The 24,472-nt window shown below is 37.8% G+C and overlaps 1 protein-coding gene across 1 annotated transcript in view; it reads left to right on the top strand.

The window, feature by feature from the left end:
* The window catches only part of PCDH15 (protocadherin related 15), a 448,489-nt gene that overhangs the window by 153,779 nt on the left and 270,238 nt on the right, over window positions 1-24,472 (top strand). The window contains exons 4-6 of the mRNA XM_074924175.1: window positions 7,391-7,551; window positions 11,709-11,864; window positions 21,762-21,881. Coding sequence (XP_074780276.1) covers window positions 7,391-7,551; window positions 11,709-11,864; window positions 21,762-21,881 — 437 coding nt within the window. The remainder of the gene's footprint in view (window positions 1-7,390; window positions 7,552-11,708; window positions 11,865-21,761; window positions 21,882-24,472) is intronic.

Genomic DNA, 24,472 nt, shown 5'->3' with positions numbered 1-24,472 from the left:
TGACCATCATTCATTCTTCTTCTGGTTTCTTTTCAACCTTATTTGTTATGATGTAGAGTGTAAATGTTGTGGGTCAGATTTCTCAAAGTAACAGAGCGAGTTCTGTGTGTGAAGCACTGAGGTGCTTGTCATATGGCTTTATGGGACTCTGGTCCCATTGTTTGTGAATCTGGAGGGATGGCAGGGAGGAAGGACTGTGATTCTTACTGTCCTGCAGGACAGGCATACGTATGCTCTGAACTGATGGTGATCCCAGTGCAGCTGCCTTTCCCCAGGTGGGACCTGCCTCTAAAATGTCTTCCATTATCTTGCTGTGCTGTTCCAGCCTGGGACAGGAGTCGTTAGTGCTGGGTCTGTCTTCATGATGGCTGGGAAGCACTCAAATAAGAAAATGGGTCATCTTCACTTATAGTGGACGCAAACTGTACAATGCCTTAAGAACAGACCTTTTCACCATACTACACAAATTCTTACAGTGGCTCAAGGTGGCTTATAAGGTCCATGCACGGGGACTAGGATAAATAAAAGCCTGAAACCTGAACTTCTCAAACTCCTCGTCTGGGCAAAATAATGTGCCGGTTTTAGCTATGCTCTGTAATTGCTTGGAGGCTGTGGCTGCATGTGGAGCAGGATGGGAGAAGACGGGCCAGGACAGCAGGAAAACAATCTTGAAGCAACCTTGGAAACTTCTTAAAGATCCCTATTGATGATGTGAGGATGGAGAATAGAAAATATGTAATCCAGGAGGTGGCTTTGCAGAATTACCCTATTTTTGTGTATGAACCTGTAGTGTGGGTCTAAGTTCATGATAATGTTGAGAATTTACTTCTGTAATAAGGTTTTCATTTTCCATTGACTTCTAATTTATTGCTAGTTAATCCATGCTATTCTACAGACATACACCTTCAAATGTAGAAAAATAAGTTTGTGATCCAGGTTTAACTATGAAAACTCTGCAGAATATCAAAAAAAGCGACTACCATTTCAACTGATCCATCTAATGCCTTTGTATAAGAAAATAATCCCCATTTTCAAATTGCTTTACAATTTGAAAGGCAGAGGAAGGCAGTACAGAGATACAGGTGTGTTTTTTAATTCACGTTTGCTCTGTCTGAAAGAAACCCATGTTATTGGATGCTGTGTAAACATTGCTCAGAAGTCACTGAGTAGAGGAGAAGCTACTGGGTGCGTGCAGGTGGAACTTTGGTTCTGCAGCACGTTGTTATGGTCCTGAGCAGCCAGAGGTGGGACTGGCACATGGAGACCTTCCCGAATCTCTGACCTCCCTCTGCCTGCCTTGGTTTCTTCAACTTGAACAACAGAAGATGCAAGTGCTGAGGCCCCAGTGGGAATGCTGTTCACCCTTTGGTGGAAGGTTTACAACCACTTGGTCTGGCTGACATGGGGTTCCGAGGCTCCAGTGAAGATGCCCCCCTGGATGTCAGCCCACTCAGGCACCATCGCTGAGTCTGAGCTCGCCAGCTTGCTGCTGTCCAGTGATGCTAACTTCAATGGCTCTTTATAAAGCAGAAGTTTCTAATTTCTTTAGGCTCCTTATTTTTGCTATCCTTGCTTGGTTGGTTTTCATTTTTTAATACACTAGGTGGGAAAACCCCTACTGCTTTAGAGTGCAAAAGTGATGCGTTTCCTTCCATCTATTGACAACTATTGGTACTTTTCCTTTCTGCAGCTCAAAGAGTTAGAGAGTGTGTGTATGGATATATATGCCTTTTAAGTACCAATTTTTCTTCTCACTCATCTTTTCAACAAGTGAATATGTCGCATTGCTCATTTAATGTCCCATGACTGAGTGCAGAGCGTAGGATACCTGATTCTTTCCTTAAGTTACTTCTTCCAGATGGGTACCATGCAAAATGCTCCCAGACTAAATACCACCAGCTGAAAAATTCACAACTGTCGTTCCAGGGTTCGGAAATACTGTGTATGTTTAATGTAAATACCCTGACACGTTATTTAGACTTTGTTGTGTGAAGAGCAGAATATGATTTTTAAAATTATATTTAGCCTTTTTGCACATCATACTGGTGAGGTAGCTGCTAATGTAATTTGACAATATCAGAGATTAATCATGCTGTTGCAGGTGGTTTTATCTTTTAATCAACTTTGAAAGTAAAAATAAAGGTTTAGGCTATTACTGAAGGAAGGATAAGTACATTTGGACGATAAAAAACTTCAGGGCTGTAGTTTTGCCTTGGCTTTAGACATGCTTCCCTTCAGGCTTTGGCTTCAGCCCTGTAGCTTGTGAGTGCTCATGTGCTTCTGGGATTTCTCACAATTTTCTGCGCTGAAAAAGCAGCTGAAGCTGAACACAGCCCTTCCAGTACTGAGAGTGCGGAAGGCTACACCCTGTTATAGTGTACAAGAGCCCTGTTGAGGGCAAGGTCTGTCCAATTTGTGTTTTGCATGTTTGCAGAAATACAGCTTGCTTAATGGGTTGCAGTGAGGTGCCTCTCCTCAATGCCCCTGGGCCTGACCACCCCGATAGGTCAAGTCCTTAGTCCCACCGTCAGGCATAAAGCTGAGCCTTTGCCTGGTGCACCCCTTTAGTAGTGTCACTAGGGAGGTGGGACATGCTCCCCGTGCCTTCAGCCCAGTGACTGCAAAAAAAAAAGAATCCATGAATGCCTTTTAATTCCTAAAACTGCAGTGGGTACTGTTCTGTTAGAGTCCTGTTTTCTGATTCATGTGCCAGCATAAAGGTTATTCCCAGACCAGTCATAATTCACTCACTCTTTAAAAAAGGGCTCCACCAAGATATTCAACTAAAATAATCCCAAATTGTGTCTAAATCATTTAATAAGTGAGTCCTCACTGAGCCCTGTGTGTCTGCTGTCTTTAGTAGAGCATAAACTGCAAATTCTGTATTTCATGGCTTTTGCACCCAAGTCCCTTGTAATGCCCTTCCCATAGAAAGATCGATTTCTGCACAGACTGATCTGTAAAAACAAACCCTTCCCTGTTGTTTCAGACTAATGAAGATTTTCAGCTTCTGGATTCCTCTCAAAGGAATAGCCTTGTGTAGAACTATAGTTATAATATTTACAGTGCTCTATAATTTTTATTTTTGTTGTCTTGCTTTGTAGCTACTTGTTGAATAATTCCCAGTTCAGGTAACATTTCTGACTAAATGTCATTACTTTCAGAAAAATGATGTTACACGTGAAAATAATAGATTTTTCGTCTCTTGTACAGTCTGCTGGTTTCTGGCTTTTTTGTTGTTTTTTAGCCAACATCTTGCTTGACTTTGATTCCTTGAGGCTTATTCTGTACTAATCCCTTGAAAATCTGTATGGTCTTTCCCCAGGACATCTCAGTCATCAATACAGCTTCAGTGAAGGTCGAAAAGTAGCCAATCTACTTTTGTTGATACGCAATCTAACTTTCACATCAGTCTTTTTTTTTAATTAACCAGGAAAAATATCACTAATTACAATCCCTGGTGTCCTTTTCAATGACTTGTGCACACAGAACAGATGCAGGGAACAGCGCTGAAATACTACTGAACATATGGGTGTTTGAGTGTGACTTACCAAAACTTGGGTACAAGGAACATGTATCTACACTAGACAACCTCTCACTTCACTGTGAGCCTTAGCATCATGCTTAGGTGCCCTCAGCAGACTTAGACGCACCCCTCATCCCCCCCCCCATACTGTAAAACTGAACTTCCAATATAACTACAGAAGAAGGAATGTAACTCCTATAACAAGGTAAAAGATTTCACTTCAGTTAGAGCATTGTTTGAGCTTCTGTTTGTGTAAAAAAAAAAAAAAATATCCCAAACTAAACTTTAAACTGTCTAAACTTTATTGTATTAGTGTATTGTAAATATCAAGGGATGTGTTTGCTTTTGTGCTCACATGTATGGAGAGCAAATGGACAAACTGTTGCTGCAGTCACATCGAGCTGTGTGTATTCAGATTACCGGTTACCTGCCCGGTATTTTGGGCCAAGGACAGAGGCAGGATATAAGGAACAAAATGATGCATATCTAAAGGGGGAAAAAAAAGACCCACAGTGTCAGATTCTTTGTAAATGAGAAGAACAGTACTTTTAAGGATGGCTATTAAAAGGCTTATTTGCAAACCACTGTCTCTTGAAAAGAGAGTACAAGTGCCTCGTGAATATCTGAAGAAAAAAATGGTCCATTTTTAAGAACAAAAGAATCGTTGTATCAAAACAAACCAAGAAGAAGTGCTTTGTTAAATCAAGCAGATAGCTGTTATAGAGCGCAACAGAGGAAAGTTAAATGAGATGCAGAATTCAAAGCAGTGAGGTCAGTTAAGTAGCAGTGGTTTACTAGACATTGTATGAAATTCGTCATCACATCAAGATCTTAAATTGATTAAATATAGTTTTTAAAGTATTTAATTGCAATCATTATTCTCAGGTTCATTAAAAGGTAAAGTTGTTTGAGCTCTTCAGCCCTTACAGAAGGGCAAGGCAGAAGTCAATCTCCTAGAAACTGGGCAAGGGAGGCCGAAGCCTCCTCAGATGAAGAGAAACAAACCATGTTGTACGTAGCCTATGCGGAACCAAAGCGGCCTGCAAAAATGCCAGGTAGTAAATTATTTGGTGTATGTTGCTGTAAGGACACTGTTACAACCACTGTTGACTTTTTTTTTTAGCACTTTAATGTGCTTCCCTTCAGGCTTTGGCTTCAGCCAAAATTATAAAATATATATGTCTAAAATTGTGGGGTTTTTTTTTCTTTTTTTCAATCCTTAACATGTGGAAAGTGCTTCTGGTATTAAGGCCCTTGTATCTTGCCACTTCCAAATGCTCACTGTGCCACAAGGAAATTTATACGTGCCTCTAGGGTATGTATTTTTCCCTCTGACTACCTGTATGCAGTTCGTGGAAGGGTAATCGCCACCTTCACAGGGACGTGGCCCCACAGACTATTCTATTAGCAGTCTGAGCTCTGCTATGATTATCAACCTAATTCCTTTAGCACTGCGTATGATGCTGGATTTCTCTACAGGCAATGTGACTGTGAAGTCCAAAAGTAATTTCCCTTTGCTACTGTCACTTCAATTTAGACCTACTAATGTTAGATTATATTCATAATCTTGAGTTTGTAGATATCAGGGACCAGTTTTCATTATAGGACAATCTTTATTTTTTATTATTTGAACAATTTTCTGAGGAGAAAATGAACCCCCTTAAGGGATTGTCAGCTTGCTGCCAGTTCACGACTGCTTAAGCATCTGGAAGTGTTGTGCTGACGGACAGCTGTGGTAGCTCTGTGTCCTTGTAATTTGTGCTGTGATGCCCTTTTGCTCCTCGTGGACTTGCTACTCTTCAACATGGGAAAGAAGACAGAAGCTGTTGCTACTTTTTCCCTCCCCTATTTTCTAATTATCCCTTGTAGTCTATTTTTCTGCTACTTTCACAACCCTCTTCTATTCCCTTTTCTGTGTCATCTCGTTACTTCAGTTGCTCCAATTCTTCCATCCCTTAAGCTCTTCCTTTTCACAGCAAGAATTTGTGCACATGATATTGTCTATAAAGACCACCTTATGCATTTGCTATGTGCAGGTGGCCCTTGATGAAATGCCCAGTACTGTGCTGTTTACAGGTGGAAACTGCAGATTTTTATTTCCTTTGAGAGCCCATTGAATGGAGGTGTAAAGCCTTCTCTTGGGATTAGTGCTGGTGAGGATGTAGCCAGAACTTAGACTTTGCCTTCAGGCCTGAACAAGAAGACTGGAAAAAAAAATCAAACCAACTGAAGTCGTTTAGAGTGATTGTGGTGTTTGTTATCTTGAGTGTTTTTTTCAGGGAGACTTTTCTTGGGGCACCTTTTGTTCAGATGACCTCAAATTTGAATTGCTGACCTTTCTTTGCATCATCATTGAGCCATAATGGGGTTAATACACAGAATCCGATAGATTTTATAGATTTTAGAGAAACTGATGGCTAGATTTAAACACTTTGAACTGTCACAGGGTTTTTCCTCGTGAAATCCTCTTTACATTAAAGCTAGTGGTGGTCTCCCAAAAGCCAGTCAGAATATAATTGCATAGACAGTATTGCACAAGAAATTGTGCTGATAGCCATGAAACACATGAGCAGCAACTGTGTTTCTCATGGGGCTAAAAGGGCATTACTCCTCGAACTTGCAACCGGTCTTCAGTGCAAAGTTATGGATGTTGGGCAGTATTTCTCCCATCTTCTCTACTATGTTATTAAAAGTATTTTCAAAATAAATGATTGAAAAAACCTTACTGTCATGTTTTCCTCAACAGGACTGTAAACTAGTTTGCTGTGGTTATGACCAGTAATTAGTTTTATGGTTTCATTCCAAAAAAGCATTGACCCAACTCAGAACTGTTCCCCACCAGATGAATATGTTTATACAGAGTCACTGTTGTAATAAAGTGAAGATGCAAAGAAGTGTTACTTTGTAATAAATTATTTGGCCCTTAATACAGGAGGTTACGTGATAAATATTTTTAATTCAGATGTTCTGCAGCTAGTGACATTCATAGACTTTCTTCATAACTGTCAATGAGCTTCAGCAAAGATAATTTAACATTTCAGTGTGAAGAAAACTGGGTAGTGTTAATTTTTCAGAAAAAATGAAATCTTAGAGAAGTGTTTATAAATACTGGGCATGCAAATCTGAGGCACTGGAGTGCAACGTTTAGGGTAGTTAGTAATGCTTGACATTTGGGAAGTAAGTTGGGTGTTTTACACAGGAAATGATGTACATCGTGGGTACTGTGAGCTGACTAATAGAACTGCTAGGCAAGACTTTTAACTGACAGCATGGGACAAGAAAAGGAAAAAAAGCATGTTATATATGTTGAATAGATGGCTGGTCCTAATTAAGTGTGGCCTTTGTCTTGGTAGACATATTTTTCATGTCTTTATGCTGCAATTTAGTTTTCTGTTGCAGAGCAACTCAACGTATAAAACCTTTTTTCTCCTGGAGAGCTTTATGTAACTTTGTTTTTTTTTCCCCTCACCTTGATGTGTCACTCTTGCTGTAGAAAATGTATTCTGGTTTTGCTTGTTATTTCAGTGTTTTCATTTGTTTGAGATGAGATTGGGTGATGATTGCTCAATGGAGAAAAAACTCACAGTATTAAATAGATAGCTGTATATGATGGGTTTCATCGTCAACTTAAATTATTGAGCATTGCAAATACTTCTTCTGGTATTGTCTGAAATAACATTGGTGTCAGAGGCAGTTTTTCATTACAGATAATAAGGTTCAGAATTTTTAAACATCACTCAAAACATAAAATACTGTAAACCCTAGTTAGAAAACAGTATTTTTAGTGTTGCAGTTGTTATGGAAATACATAAAAATGTAGATGCCCGTATAAATTTCTCCCTCATGTGTTTATTGTTTTTGCAGGCACTATCCTGGTTGACAATATGCTGATCAAAGGGACAGCAGGAGGGCCGGACCCCACCATCGAACTCTCCTTAAAGGACAACGTTGATTACTGGGTGATCCTCGATCCTATCAAGCAGACGTTATACCTAAACAGCACCGGCAGAGTTCTGGACAGAGATGTAAGTTTGAGGTTTGCTGTTTGTTTTTCTTTTTCCCCACAGACAATAATTTCTAAATCTGTGTATGCTCATAGGAAGACTGTGAACACAAGACCTGCTAGAATATATTAGCTGCATCTATCTTTTGTCCCCAGATGGATGTGAGCAGAGTTAATTTGATTCTTTATTAGGACTTATTGGGAGCATGCAGAAATTTGACTGTGCGTACAATTATATGTAGATGAACACAACAAAAAAGACCAAACAAATAGATACGTGGGTTGGCAAAAGTATATATCAAACCAAACCTGACTTGTTTACTGAACTAAAAACATTTTTACTCTGGTTTGCTGCTGTTGTCTGGAAGAAGTGCTGCTCACCTCCTGTCCCATGACACTTATTAAAGGACTACTCCGGCCATGTACATTGACTTATGAGATGTGAGAGAGAACAAAGGAATTGTGAATATTACAATTCACTTATAAAGCTTAAAATTAAGGCACATAAAATGTGGTATGCTCATTCCTAATAGCGTTCAAGAAATTTTGTCAGGCTAAATTTGATTTTCATAAAAAGAAAGATTAAAACCGCATAATAAACAGGAGTGTTCTCATTTATGCTAACTTCATTGAAGGCAAATACTTTAAAAATAGAGACACTTTCTGACAGCATTTCAACATTGCTGCAGTTCATCAGAATCTGGAAAGAAAATTGGCTCAAAAGTGACCGTAATCAACATGGGAAGAGTGCTTTAAAGATCAGGAGTTCTCCTTGGAGAGTCTGAAAGTTTGTTCTGTTTCAGCTTGGTTGATTAATTTGTCTTCTCCGTGTGTTTGGAGATATATTCATAAGTACCAGAAACAACACGCAAATTTATCTTCATTTCAATTTTTAGTTTAAAAGAGCTAATTGAATTCAACTGTTCCTACTTTAGTTTTAATTCACAAATTTTTCATATGTGAAGCGAAGTCGTGCGGCACAAAGCGTGGCAGAATGGACATGGTGGCAAAAGACTTCTTGGTGCATCAGCAAAGAGTTGCCATTTCCTCGAGTGCCAGACAGCTGGCTGCCTTTGAGGAGCCAGGCAGGTACTGGAATGTTGGGCTTCTCAGTTTTCTTTTTAAGTGAGAGCAAAAAGAAAAGCCCTTAATGAGAGGTGAGGCTTAAGAACCATAAGAAATATAGGGCCACTTCTTCATCATCCCACGCAAGTCTGCACATCCATATGGCATTAGGAAACAAAACTGCTTCTTCTTAGATCAATACTGATTCTTTTTCGATGCCTCTTTTACTGACACTTTTCCCTCTGTAGGTACATTCATCTGAGCCTCTTTACCTGACTCTAACTAGGTGCTTTACAAAAACAACCTTGTCAAACTCTTTGATTTCTAATTAGTGACAGACTAAGCTCACAAGTACTGTACATCACTATGAATATATATGAACACTTTACATGGATGTTCTTTGCAAGAAATAGACTCAAGTCACAAGGAAACAAATGGTGTACATTTTCTTGATTACATATAGATAGTATTAGTGTGTTTACATTTGTATTTAAAGGGTCATTTCCTCATTTTTTACTATAAAATGTAACACTTACTATCCCTAGTACCGTAGTGATGGGTAAAATTACTCATTTGTGTTTATTTAAGTTTACTGGGATCACAAAAGAAAATCTGAGACTTGAGGTAACTGAGATTTTGGGTGTGAGCCCCACTGTAGCTGTCTTCTGTGTTCTCAATGTAAGTCACAAACCAAAGAAAATGAAAGACTTACTTGACTAATATGGCTCTTATCTAAAGGCTGTTTCCAGCCTTCAGAACCAGATCTAGACTAACCCCCAAAATGCAAAATCACTCAAGAGTGTGTGTGGTTCTTTTTTTTTTCTTACCAAAAAAAGTAAACCATTTTTCTTATCTTTCAAGTTAAAACCATGTGAAACTTAAAAGTACCAATAAAATTTGGGAGTTTCTTAAGTTGAACCTTAAAATTCAATCTTTTATTACAGAGCAAAATTGTAGTCTCTGGTTTACAAATGGTGCATATACGAATGCATTCAATATATTTGGATACTCTCCGCTTTTCTCTCTGATGTCCCCACTTGTCAACTTCCTGCTGATTCACTTAGCCCGATCCTGTTCTTTTTTTATTGCTTTTCTTGAAAGAAAATCTTGTTAGATTTCATTGATTGATTTTACTAAGAATGACAGTATGTTTTCTAAACAAAATCAGATACAAAGAAAATTCCAGACTTTTCTTCCAAAACTATAAGTACTTAGGAAGAATGAATAGTGATAAATCAGAACTGAAGGTAAAAGGAACTGCTAAAATGTGTTGGAATAATTTGTCCCTGGTATCATAAACATTGTGCCATTATGTGTTTACATTTATTGTTTATAAATGCCTAGATTGACAAGTGTTTGTTTAAAGACCTGGTTTTAAAACTGAACACTGACCCAGCAGACATTGCATGTATGTGAAAGCAGCATTGTTGCTGTATTCTGTTATATTTTATCAAAGGCAACAACCTATTTTTTTCCATGTTCTTGTGAAAAGGACCAAATCCAGAACATCATGTATCGAACATATCTATAGGTACAACTAATTATGGTTTTTTTGGGCATTGCTAATAAATCTAGATAAATTCAGTAGAGTTTGAAGTTTATTAAAAGGTGGCCTAAAAATTCTTGGATCTTTCAAAAAGAACGCCAGCTTGAAAAATAAATAGAGATTATAATATTAGAGGCTTAATTTAAATTACAGGTGATATTTGGTATGTTCCTACCTGTGTTAGAAGTTTTACTGATAGAAGTAGAAGCATATCATAGCTGGCTGCATATTTTTGCAGCAAAGAGAATGGACTTTTAGTTAAAATCTCATGCTGTACTTCATTGCAGGGAAAGTTGAGGGTGAATGTGTAGAGAAGAATAGCTATTTCACATAAGATCTCAACACCACCATAAAGCCCCTTTCTTTTCCCAAGTCTGCTGAAAAAGGTGGGTTTTTTTAAAAAAAAACTGATTAGTACTGAAGTCTTAAGGATAAAGAAAGCCATGTGTTTCTAAAATCTATTATAGCAAAACAGGAAAAAAATAAATCAATCAAAGAAATTGTAGCATTTAGAAATGAGTGAAGGCATAATTGCGTAGATATATAATTATGCTATAATTGTAAGCATCTGAATCCCAGTACAAAAACCTGTTTGCATTCACTGTACAGAATAGTATGGCATAGGCATCTTTAAATTACATTTTTGAGTTGTTTATTTTCTTGAAGAATTTGAGGTTAATAAATACAGAATTTTTTCATTTTGTCCCTTCCCATGCTTTCTCACTCTCTGCTGAGTGTTAGATACAAAATCAAAATGGACTTGCTGTCAATATTTTACATGCCGGACTGCTGCTTCCAATATGTAAATTGGCACTTGCTGTGGTGGGAACATTGTGAATAGAAGTCATGCTGGAATGCTGTATTTCCATAGCAGTCTCTCTGAATTTCCATTTCAACCAAAGGTGCCTTTTCCTTTATTGTTCTTAGAATTGTTTTATTATCTCAGGTAAGTAGTAGTAGCCTTTCCAGTTTAAATTTCATTACCCATTCATCAAGTTTGGGAGTTGTTTTTATTTGACTGTTATGATGTTCACTGGAGTAAAAACAACAGGACTTTGGATTGTCTACACTTAAAGGTGACCAAGTTGTTTCTAAATTACTCAGTAAATGTAAGTGGTAGCATATTGAATTTATTTCTGACTTGACCTTTCAATTCCAGTATTAATAAACCAAAGGTTAAAATGTGTGACATTTTTCTAGGTATCTTTCAATAATCACAAGATGTTCAAAAGATGTGCTTTTTTTTTTTTTTCGTTGCTGTTCTCAAGGGAAGTGTGAAGGGCTAATCGTGCTGAGGATTTTTAATTCTGTGTTAGCACATACAGCTGACAAAGCTCAGTCTGCAAAAAACAGCTTTGAGACATGTTGGTCTAAAAATCTTGCCAGCACGGGCTGCAGTCAGGACGCTCTCAGAGAAGCTTTTTAATTCAAATATAGAGCATTAAACATAATGCAGGCAGATTGATGGGCTATAAGTGAACATAAGCGATATTAACATCACAGTAGAAAATGTCACTGTTTAGTTCAGATTTTGACTATGTTTTATACAAATGCATTTTCACTTACAGCCGCCAATGTCCATTCAGTCCATCGTGGTGCAAGTCCAGTGTGTTAACAAGAAGGTTGGCACCGTTATCAACCACGAAGTGCGGATTGTGGTGAGAGACAGGAACGATAACTCGCCTCAGTTCCAGCAGGAGCGATACTATGTGGCAGTAAATGAGGTCAGAACCACTTAACATTTCTTTCTCTTTTGGGTGGTGTCATTGCTAAATACCAGCTTTCAGGTCTTCCACCTCTCATTTGAAAAACCTGGGAAATTCAGTTGTTTTAAAATCCCTTTCATTTATGTCACGTTAGAAAACCAGCACAGACAGTATGCCTCAGTTTTTAGCATGTAAACTGTTCTTCCTTTTTCTTAATGAATACAAAGACAAGCATGCTTTTCATCAGGGTGCTTGTAATATTGCAGAAGACACTGGAATCTGAAGCTATGCCTCGATGAGTGAAACACTGGTTTCTGCTGAATTTGCAAAATGTTTTACTGCCTTGTGCACTTGTATCAACAAACCTGGAAGTAAAACAAAGGTATTTATGAGAAACAAATGTAAAGCAAATAGTTCAAAAGGTTTTATTACCAACATTGAAGCTTGGCAAAGTACAGTTTTGATTTATTGCTGTTTATCAAATGATGTCTGTGAATGAAATTCTTTTGCTTTCTGTGCATCGGACTTCTCCATATTATTTGAAGGGGAAAAAAAAATTTCTTTCTTGAGCTGATACAACTTCTTTTCACTTTACAGTTAATTTTTTTATTCTGTTGGGGATTGAATAACCTGCTAATAACCAGTACAAAAGTTACGTGTTTTCATTAAGTCAGTATCTTGGGGCTTTGGTAATAAGAAGAGGAAGTGGGAACTTACATGCAGAAGTGGAAATGTCCAAGCTGAAGCTAAGAGGAGAATGGAAAGATGGGTCACTGTTCTGCACATAAAGGTTGAAAGAATTACAGTTGCATTTAAGAAAATAAAGCTGTTTCATATGTCATGTGCATTGTGTCCCTGCTGGGGTTTGGTGGATTTTTTTCTGTGAGAGTGTGTGACTGCTTTCATGTTGTTTGATTTTAATAGAATTTATTTGCTTTTTAAAAACAAAAATAAAAATTACATGGTTGTGTGTGTTTGGGAGATTCAGCTTCTGAATGTGTCTGCATGTTGTTATGATCACTACCTTGCTCTAAGTGACCAAGCTCATAGCGATGGGCAGGACACCTTATAGGTCCCCAGAAAGGAGTAGGAGAGTTGGTTGATGAGTTTAGGCCTAATTAACCCAAAAGTATGGAGGAAAAAAAACCAAAAACCCCACACTTTATTTTTGAATAGAGACCTCAAGTTGAGTTAAGGATATACAGGTTTTTCAAATCTAGTGGTCCTCCTGACTGGTGACACCTTTTAAATTGAGATTGTTTCCCTTCAGATAATTTTTTGGCAATCCTTCTGCCAAAATTTCTTACCACCAGAGTTTGGAGATCACAAAATACCATCTGTATGAGTACTGGCAAAGTCCTCCTTATGCTCTTAAATTGTTTTCAATTTGGTCTTTATATGGTAATTGTAATTTATGTGTTTTTGCAGACCTGTTGTGGAAGTGCTTCTGGTCTTGAGTAAAGGCAATGTAAACATTTGTCAGAAGTGCCTGTACACGCTGCAGTGCAGGTCCAGATCACCTCCAAAACCCACCGAATTTTTGCACTAAGACTGAAGGTGGACAGTATGTTAGTGCTGTAATACTAAGGAAGAAAGGATTTTCCACAATTAGAAGTCTAAAAGACTGAGTGAAAAATGCACCATTTAAAATTGTTTATATTCAGAGACTGAGGAATGTTCCAAATATGTGCAGCCATTTATTTGCATTATTATTGGGCAAAATACCATGTTGCTCTTCCCACCAGTTGCAATCCTGATTTAATTAGCTGCTTTGTTTAATTTTATCACTGTTGTGCTTATAGTTTCTGACATGGCACCAGTGTGCCCTTCAGCAGTACCCAGTGGGTTAATGCTCTCATTAATTAACCAAACAAAGTTCACAAAGCATCTGAGACTTTCTCAAAGGTTTTAGTGACTGATTGCTTTTTTTTTTTTTTTTTTTTTTTTAATGATAGTTTATTTTGCTAGTAATTGGCACTGCCTCTAGTGAATATAATTACAGGGATCGCTGGAATGAGGGCTTTGTGGTTATTTTTTGATTGCCTCTGGTCTTCTGTTTTGTTTGCTTGTAAACTTAAAAGTACAGAAATTTCTCTTCCATAAGTAGCATAAAGCAAATCAAAGGACAAGTAGACTTTATTATTTGCAGTTATCATACATGTGAGATCTCCTATTTTTTCTAGCTAGGAAATTTCATCTGTGTCAATTTGAGGACGGATTTGTTGAGGTGCTTTCCAGGGTTGTACTTGGCAGTTTCTCCTCTCAGCTGCCACGCCTCTCTCTGGCTGTCCTACGTGAGATGAAGAACACACACCATGGCTTTATAACCATGCTACTGTCACTGGTGCTTGCACAAAACATTAGCTGGACTTTCCACACGTAGTATTTAATTCATCTGCACATACACAGCAAGTGTTGGATTTACAACCCCCGTGCTAACCAGCTTGACAACGTGTGTGCTTTGTAGGTGTAATACCTCCCCAAAGCATCATGCTTTTCCTGTACACTTCGACCATAAGGAAATCCTGGGCAAATGTGTCTCAGCCTTGCAATTACCCCAAAATGTTTTTTAGGGAGTAAAGTTTAAGGCTAAGATTTTCCCAAGTAGTCAAAACTATTATATAATTACTGGCACCTGTAATACAAGACAAACAACTGTAGCTAGATTTTACTTTATGAGGTAGTTTTTAAGTTTCAGAAATGCCAAAGGGGTAAAATTATATTTTGGAGGAATAGAATGGTTTTTTATGTCACATACTTTTTATATTTGACACCATATTATAATTAACTTTTAAAAGAAGCTGTGAGTAATAGTAATACCAACATAAATCCTAGTTTCACATGTGTCTTTTCCATTTGCACATAAAAAGACATAGTTTAAAATTAAGCCTGTATTTTCCAGAAGGCTTAGAATGAGATGGGTTTGGTAGGGTAATGTCTTGGTTTATACCAAAACGTATGTCAATTGTTATACTTCATTGGTTGGAAAAGGAGGATTTCCACACTAAATTAGACCAAATCCCAGTGTACTTTCTCTGGCAGTGGCCCTTGTGGATGCTCAAGGAAGAGTGTAAGGGTTGAGAAACATGAAGTGTGCAGCTGCAAAATATATTAGACCAGAGGCGGTGTTTGTAATAACTCTTGACCAATTTTTTTCCTTTCCAGTTGCTTGTGAACATGTATATATTAGAATTCTTACTGTAAGAAATATTGACTAATCTGTACCAAACCTTTTTGCATCTAGGTATAAAAATTTTTATTACATGTTTATTGAGGAAATATTTCTTTCAGGATGATCTTAATTATTCTATTAAAAATATGGGCTTCTCACATGTATGCGAACAATCATGCTACAACTACTTGTTAATGTTGATGGAGCCTGTAATGTTTGTTTGACTGGGTGGCTTAACTTTGAATGGCAGTGCTGGTATTCATATTAAGTTACAGTTAAAGTTGGTTTTAAAGTTTATTTTCTTAAAGTATCAAATACAATGTCCGTTTCCCTAAAATAACTGTTTTTTAAGCAAAGTGTTATTACCTGAGCATTTACAAATGAAGTAGCTAATCAGAGTTAGTTAATAGGAAAACTCCACCATACTGCTTTTTTGAGGGGAGGGGGGCAGGCAAGCAAAGGAAACACCATACATCTGTAGGTGTGAATATATAATATTTATGTGAACACTTGTGTATATTTGTATAAATAGTCTCCACTCTCTCTGATCCTCAGAAGTCATAGCAGGGGGCTAATGCAGGCACAAAATAGCCATCTGCTTAAAATGAACTGGCGTTTTGGGTGTAAGCTATAGTCGAGAAACTGAGGGTGCAATTAAACTATTGACTTCTTATAATTGTTTGGGTTATGAAACAGATTTGGGACATAATTCAGAGAACTCCTAGGTAGTGCTGTTCCGACATCCGAAGGAACTAAACCAGTTATCACTCTTGGGCTGCTGCCACCATGCGCAGCATGCTGCAGACAGAAATTGGCTCTTTTCCTTCATGTCACAAATGCCACTGCCCTGGAAAGAGTGTGGGGTTTCGGGATTTGCCTCTATTTTAATCTTTTCCCCTCTCCTTCCTCCATGCTTCTTGGGCATCTTTGTGATGCCGGGACCACGTCTTGGTCCATAGCAGGCTCTGGCGTCACCCAGAGCTTAGAGCAGCACAAGTGCAGACGCCCTGCACAGGGGTGCTACCATTTAGGAGCAAGTTTCCCTTTTCCCTTTCTAATGCTTTTTCAAGGCAAACCGTGTGTCTCAGCCAAAAACAAATCCAGCTGCTATTCACAGTATTATGAATCTCCTCACAAAAGTAAAAATGAGTTAAGGTTGAAATACTCTGCAGGGTTGTTTCCTTTGGTTTGTCTATGTTTTTATTTATATGAAAATGTCACATTATTACTCGCTTAGAAAAAAATCCTAAAAAAATTGCATTAGCCTGCATCTAAATTTGACCACATGTTATTAGAGACGTAAATATACAAATTACTGCAGTACATTAAAGCAAAAGTTCTGTAGTCGATTTGAAATTCAGAATTACACAAACGAGTGCCCTACAGGCAAACTAGTATTGCCACAAGGGTTTTAAATACATGTAACCTAATACAGGGACTAGAAACTAAAATCTTGTACTGCTGAGGCACAGCTGTGGTTGTCTGTGTTTTGTGTTAAACACAAATTATCTCAACAAATTTTATCTCAGTTAAATACAACTCTAATTCTGCATTGCCGGGGTTTTATCAGGCTGACTTTTTTTCGTAGTAGTTTTTCACATGAACCTTACCTGAGTCCCACAGAGGTGTTGGTAAACTCAGGAGCATTTACTAACAAGTTTTGTTTGGAAATGGTGGAGTTACTAGAATAATCTTTGAAATCACTATTACTTTATTAAGCATACATAAACTTCTAGCTACTTATAAACCAAAATTTTAGAGTTGATTTGGTTTTTGGTTTGAGTTTTTTTCCCCCCTTAAGTTGGCAGAGATGGGAATCCTTTGTAAAATGAGTGTGTTTCTTGAACTTCATTAAAAAATTTGTGTTTGGGCTGCTGAGAATTATAACTTGTGCTGAATTTTCATTTCTTCTGGTGTAATTATTCATATCTCTTTCCTTCTGGTATTGAAATAATTAATCTCTGCAGGTAGACATCATCAAAAGAGTATTAGCTCAGAATGATTAACTGTAAATCTTACTTTGCTCTGCTGTTCGGGGCTACTGTGAAAAATTATTCATTTTTAACTTTGTAAATAGGCAATAATAGGAAAATTTATTTTCAAAATGTTTTATGGAAATGTTGAATATTCCTGTCTGCATCTAGACTTCTAATGGACATAAATTATGTTGAAGGAAATTTTTAAGCATTACAGCTGTTGACTGTGTAAGAATAAGATTTATTGTGTGCATTTCTCCTCTATTTGTTTAACTGCATTCTTTTGAGATCTTGCTTTTTGTCATTGTGGTTCTTTTTCACCTCACTGAATTCCCACAGAGATTATTATCCTCAGATGTTCACTAGCACTCATATATTTTCTTTACAATTCCTAACATTTTATCTTGCATGAGGTAAGACACTCAGCTTGGTCAAACAGTTTACTACATAACGTCAGTCTTTTTCTGTGGGAGATACTAAAGGTTAATATGGAGAAACAGAATTCTTCTCCAAGGTGTTTGCTGAAGTAGGCATATCTAATGGGGAGGAGACAAGTGGGGCTGTAGAGATTGTTGAAGCAACATTTTCTGGAGCCATTTTTGGGTCCTTCTGAAAGGTAGCAAAGCAAAGGAGGTGGGAACCCTTCCATAGACGTATTTCCAGCTCCCCTGTATCCCAGAAGACTTGGTGGTGGAAGATTTTTCAGAGAAGGAACCGAGTTGAAACTGGGAGGGAAGAAGAGTGCTGTGCAGAACCTCTCTGCTACAGGTTGACATAGCAACAGCGTAGGGTGGTTTGAGCTGTACGTAAGTCTTTACTGTCTGGAGAGATTCTGTGCATCCACTAAAGAATGAATTTGATCACTGCGTTGAGAAATTATGTATATTATATAGTATATAATACAAAATCATCTTGATGTTCTGCTTTTTGCCAGTGCCAAAATCCTGGTTAAACAGTTCTGCTTGCACAGGCATGTATTCAAATGACATGCCCATTTTATGTCTGTGTGGGAACAAACCCAGCCTTCCAGCCTGCTCTTTTAGCTTTTGGATACATGTTTTATATACCTCCATAATATGCGCTAGAAAAACATGCCTTTCATTCACGTGTTACCTGTCTGCCTTTCAAGGAACAGAGTTCCTCTGGGCTGTTTATATAATAAGTAATCCTTATTTAAACAAGAACTGTGGGATTATTCATGTCACTAAAGAAATGTATATACATTATATATATATATATATATAGTACTATATATAGAGTCACGTTTTATAAGGTGAGCTGAGTTTCTCCTTATTGTTCCAACAATAAAGCAAATGGTGACAGCTGTCTGTCAGAAAGCCCCCACAAATTGTGGATAAAAGTGATATTGCTGGCTAATTGTAAATCATCACAATGTTGAGATCTCAGTATAAAAATATTGTGTAGCTGTGAATGCTGAGTGCCTCTCAAATGATTGGAAGTGGAGTTTGAGACATTGAGTTAATAGCTCATCTGCATTTTTCCAAAGGCTGCTCTAATGTGAGATCTTGGGTAGCCTGGAAAGTTGAATGAAGTGACTACTTTATTTCCTAACTTTCAGAAAGAGGCAGTGTCATAGGGTTTTTTTTCAGTGTCCTTGTTAATATTGTTTGTATCACATAAAAGAAAATGTAGATAAGATAGAAACCTGCATGTTAGGTTCATGGTCTGCATGTCTGCAGTCGGTTATTTTGGATGAAATACACTAAATCTAAGACTTTAGCTTTTGTCTTTTTACTGTGAGAGAGTGCAATTGTAATTCTGCTGTTTACTGCTGTTTCATTTTTACAACTGTCTCTTTTGTTATCACTTAATGGTGTGCTTCACAGTGCTGGAGCTGTTTTATGTTAGTCATCATTTACCTGCACCCTGTCAGGACCCCGATACAGCTCCTCTCGATGAAACAGAGTAAATCACTGTTGCCAAGCGTTGCGGCTGGCTGAATATGGTGGAAACCAAGTCTTCACGTGCTTCTGAAAAGCAACACAGCTCTTGGCATCCTTCAGCTTCGAGCACGTGTGCAGGTCCAGGCCTTCCTCAGCCCCTTGGCACGGCAGAGGTCTCGTTGGCCGGGACATTGTGCTGGAGCTCTGCCCTCTCCCTTCACAGGACATGGTGTTACAGCATCCAGCTAGCAGGAACGGTGCAAACACCTCCTTGGGGCTCTGTCTACTCTTGGGCTGTTCTGATCTGCCAGGATTTTTTTTTTTTTTTTAAACAAAAATCTGCCATTTGAATTCCAGCTGTTAGTTCTCCGCCTGCTGCGAGCATGTGGTTGTTGAGTGTGGAGCGCTCCTTTGCAGCAAGTGCTGGGGAACATGTAGGCAAGGAGCGTGGCATTTGACAACGTGCTCCCCACTCTGCTTTCCAGCCTGCCATGCACGTGGTGTCTTCAAAGCTGCTCCTCTCTGCTTCATCCGGGAGCACTGTGCCTTTTTTACGATTTTGACAGGAGAAGCATGGGAGATTTCCATCATGTGCCAACCCCTGGCAAGCCAGTATGGTGCCCGGCTTTTCCCCCTAATGAAACCGTATCATTTTAAACAATGATAATTGGTTAAACTATTTTATTTAATGTTGTACTGGGTGTCTGTGCCCAAGTCGGGGCTGAAGGGTCTCTGTAAGGAGGGACTGGGGCTGCCCTGGGCTGGGCATGGCTGGTTCTGAGGGCCCCAACGCAGGGCACAGCCTCAGGGAAATGGGTTCAAGAAAGGGGAAAGTGCCTTGTGGCAGCGAGAGGTAAGGGGAAAATTGTGAGGAGGAGAGGAATTAGACTGAAGGCATGGAGCTGAGCCTCAGGAAAAGGGGTGGCATAGGGGAAGGTGCTGTTTTGTCTTCGTTTGCCACCATCCAAATGCATTTTTAATTGACAGCATGTTAGATTAATTTTCCCCAAGTTGAGCCTGTTCTGCACAGTAAGTGATCCCCCTGTCTCAACCCTTGAGCATGTTAATCTCATTTTCCTTCCCTGTGCTGTTGAGGTGGGGGGGTGAGAGGGCCCTTGGGTGGGTGTCTGGTGGCCAGCGAAGGGCAACCCACTGTTTTAGTGGGGGGAAAACCCTACAAACCATTCTGTAAATTTTCCAAATCGGTTTTCAGGTTGATTTGGTCTTCTATGCCCTTAAAAAAAACATGAGAAAGTCCCTTTTCCCCTACGCATGCACTTTCTCATTAACCAGTAAATTATCCTCCTTGGTTTATGGCAGTTGACTCTATTTTGTACTGTTAGGCAATTCTCATGGTTCTGAGATGATTATTCTTCTGAATTCTTGAAAGGCTGTTGCTGTGCCAGAGGTACGAGGCAAAGACTCTCTGTGAGGTAATTATCTCACAATTAGTAGGCATGGGGGAACAGTCAACTTCCTTCACTCACATATGACACCACTTCTACCTATACCAGTAGTAAGGAAGTCAAGTCTGTAGCAAAACATAAACATGCCACACAATTACTATGGCATAAGTATAGATAATAGAAATAAGTAATGTAAATTAAGCTCCACCTGTTTTATCATTAAAAAGGTTTTGAATTGATGTTTTTCATTTCAAAAAATTCAGTATTCTCAGCCCTGAAAATATTTCTCAGAGAACTTTGTCAGCCATTAAACTCTTAATTAGCAGCTTTATAAATAAAACAAGACCAGGAACTATGACTGTAGGAGGAAATGGGCAGTTAATTATTTGCTCTATGGTGTTAAGTACAACATATGGAAGTGAAATAGCACCCACATTTGCAATAAATGTTTGAATGACTCTTTGTCCTTTTCCACCTTCCCTTTTTACAGCATTTTAAACCTTTTTAGTTCTTAAAGGTTTAAAGATGTGCAACAACTTAATATAAAAGTTGGAGGAAAGAAGAGGTGTCAGTGTGTCTTCGTGAATTTAAGGGCCAAAAATTTAAGTGTAATGAGAGCAGCAGCAGAAAGTATGGCTAGGAGCAATGTCTGTGTTGAATCCAGAACTGTTTGTTCATTTGTTTTTCTCTTTTGGGTTGATTACTCATGAAGTTTTCTGAATATCAAAAAAATTCAGAAATGATGACTCCCCAGAAGTCAGTCGGACTTCTGTCATTGATCTCAATGGGTCTTGATTTCATGCTACTTATCTACACTAGGATAATTATAAATGTATTCATTTTCAAAATATCATTTTATGGGTATTCAATTGCTGCCAACAAAATATTGGAGAAACAGCATTATTCTTGTGTTTGTTTAAAGCCATAACGCTCTCCGGGTGTCTGTGTTTGCATGTAATAATATTTATCTGGTGCTATTCACATTGTCAGTGAAGACACTGTTAAATAAGTTCTGTTTACTTTTGCAGCTCATCTTTATTTTCCTTCCTGAGTCTGAAAAAGTAGCTTCTATCTTTTTTAATCTATTTATATTTATTTCATTAATTCTTTAGGTTTTAAGACTTTTTTTTTTTTTTTTCATCACCATCTATTTTAAAACAAATGGGGCTCTGTCCTGATGCAGACAATCTGTGGAATAAAAATGGAAATTGGTTTCAGTCTCTATGTGACACTTGGCATCGGTTAAAGTAGAAGCTGAGTACATTGTGTCTAAGTCTTTGCTAGTACATGAGGTTCCAGGCCAAACAAAAGGGACAAGAAAATGTCAACCTTGAGTTGTAGGCCAGAGCTATGGAAAAAAATTTTAAAAAAGACTTTGCAAACAGTTCTTTAATTGTTTCTTATATACTTGAATACTTATATACTTAATGGCTATCTATCTTTCTCTGTTCTTGCAGTTAACTCCAGTTGGAACAACCATCTTTACAGGATTTTCTGGAAACAATGGTGCTATTGACATTGATGATGGTCCGAATGGCCAGATAGAATACGTCATCCAGTACAATCCTAATGACAAGGTAAATGCACAGTGCATTTAGTTTGGTTGGTTGGTTTTTGTTTTTGTTTTTGTTTTTTTCCTTTGGTTCAGGGTGTGTATGTGTATATATATATATGCACACACCCCTTGAAACAGCAAATGAGGGGGTTGTTGGACCTCAAAGAAATGCTTTCTTTCATGATGTAGGGTATCCTTTCTGTCTGTGAGCCTTGCTTGCCCTGTAAACAGCTGTATTTACCTTCCCTTTCATTGCCATGCTGTTAGCAGCTGGATTACTTCCCGATCAGTCATTACTGGTACCCTGTCTTCTCCAGTGTTGTTCACACACTTCATTTTGGTTTTGTCATGCTTTTTCAGTCCGTGATAGGTAGTTGTGTTTACCCGTATACATTTATACCTAATAGATTCACAGCTAAGACATATTCATAGGCGTGGCTAAGTTACTCTCAAAAGAGACATTCTGACTTCTCTCATGGAGTCACTTATATTTAGAGATCACTTTTTCAAAAAACAGAGTGTTGTATATTATTAAAATAAAACACTAGTGAACCCTACCTATTATCTTTTCAAACACATGCTTTTAGAGACAAAAAGCTTGAAGTACTAAAATAAATTATCTTTAGGGTTAATTGTGTGAATCTCTCTGTTATAACAAGGTTTTGCACATGGGTGTGTTTGTGTGAAGCGTCTGTATGCATTTTTGTCGCAAATCTGAAGTAATTTTAGCAATCCTTTTTTACAACCCAGGTTATCCTTTGCCATGGGCTAAAAGCACAGTTACTGTGGTGATAATTTTGTGGCTGGTGTGATAATTTGTTAAGCAGGCTAACCTGATTTTGTGTTCATCCCAGAGATGGCCCAGATGTTAAAGAGAGGGTGGGAATATAGAATATAGACTTAGTAACCTCTCATTGAAATTCCCTACTTTTACTTTAAAGGGAATTTGAGCAGAAAGAGTTTTATGGGAAAACAGCAGTCTGATTTTCAGTTTAATTAGAAATGTAGGCACACAAGTTCTGATTCAGTTTGCACCATTTAAGCTGTACACTTCATAAAGGCTTCAGTCCTATTTCTGTTGAAGTCAACAAGAGTTTAAATATTGAATTACACTTAGTACTTATACTTTTTAGGCAGTAGAATTTTGTAGAATACTGACTGTATCAAGGATTTATTGAGTGTGAACTAATGATATTAGACCCTACTTTTTTACTTTTCACTGGAGTAATTGCTGATTTTTTGGTGTTTTGGGGCTTTTTTTTTTTTGTTTGTTTGTTTGTTTTTTATATCTACATGCTGAGCCATAATATTAATTTACTATTTTTTAGTAATTTTTTAGTAATTTTAGTAATTAAGTAATTTACTATTACTTACATATTTTGAGGACAGAGATCGGTTTCTTGAAAAACTTTGCAGAACCTTAAGCCACATTCTTTTCTGGAGAGCATTGTTTAGCAACGAGGCAATGTCTCTGACAAATGTGGAATTGTGATGCTGGGTTTCTGAGAGATGGGGAATTTTCTGACTTTATACATTGTGTCTATCTGGGCTGATTTAATTTTTTTAAATGTGTGCAGTTGTTTCTTAGGGATTAAATTGATTGAGCAGACTTGAGCAATCTCAAGTTATGACATTTCAGTGAGACTACTTAAATTAATAAAATTATGAGTGCACAGCGTGTGGGTTCATCATGTTACATTTTCAGCTGTTCTTTGTACTGGTGGTATGTATGACTGAAAAGTTTCTCTCCTGAACTTTATATAAACAAAGGCAAGGGTTTTTTATGGAAATAGCAAGTACTAAAATGCTATGCTAACATCATCTTTTAACTGTTTGCATTAAGGAAGTGTTATACATAAATGCTATTCTGTTACCACAAATATTTGAAACGTAAACAGAAGGCAGGAAGGAGTGAAAGGAATGGACAAGCATTTTCACATTACAAAAAAACCCAAAGCCAAGCTTTGAATTCTTCTCTCGAGTCTTTTTTTTTCTTACCCTTAATTTATAGTACTTAACAAAACCAGCTCAAATAATTTATTCTGTTTCAATAAAAACTATGAAAACTGTTGGCACTGAGAAAATACCTCTTTCAGAAAATACTTCTTCCACGTAACTTTAAAAAATTGGAAGTATTTTAAAATAATTAAACATTTTAGCATACATTGAATATGTTGGTATACTGAAAGCAAATTAAAAAATCCAAACCCCTTAAAATATTATTTCTGTTAAAATACACTGCACCACAGTGAAATATAAGAGCTGCTTTCTATTTAATTTACTATTAAGTCATAGCATTATATTGCTCAAAGGCATCCTGGAAATCATTCTTAAAGCATCTCCCACAACCACTTTAGCCTCAAGTTCAGCAGAGAAGTTCATCCAACCACTAATGGAAGGACATTATAGAATGCCTAAGTAGTTTGGCCTGATGTTTTGCCACAGGAAGAGTTAAAAATTATTTCCAAAAATGGCTTTCCCTCTCTTAGTGAAATTTTCTTGTTCTCCCAGTGACTGTGAAGAACAACAAGGGATTTCCCTGCTTGGAACAAATTCTTTGGAGTATTTAGTTGCTTTATTGCACCTTTGCCTTAAGACTTTTATATTCCAGAT

This window comes from Athene noctua, chromosome 21, assembly GCF_965140245.1.
Source record: "Athene noctua chromosome 21, bAthNoc1.hap1.1, whole genome shotgun sequence".
Taxonomy (NCBI): domain Eukaryota; kingdom Metazoa; phylum Chordata; class Aves; order Strigiformes; family Strigidae; genus Athene; species Athene noctua.
This window is presented reverse-complemented; position numbering and strand designations above follow the sequence as displayed.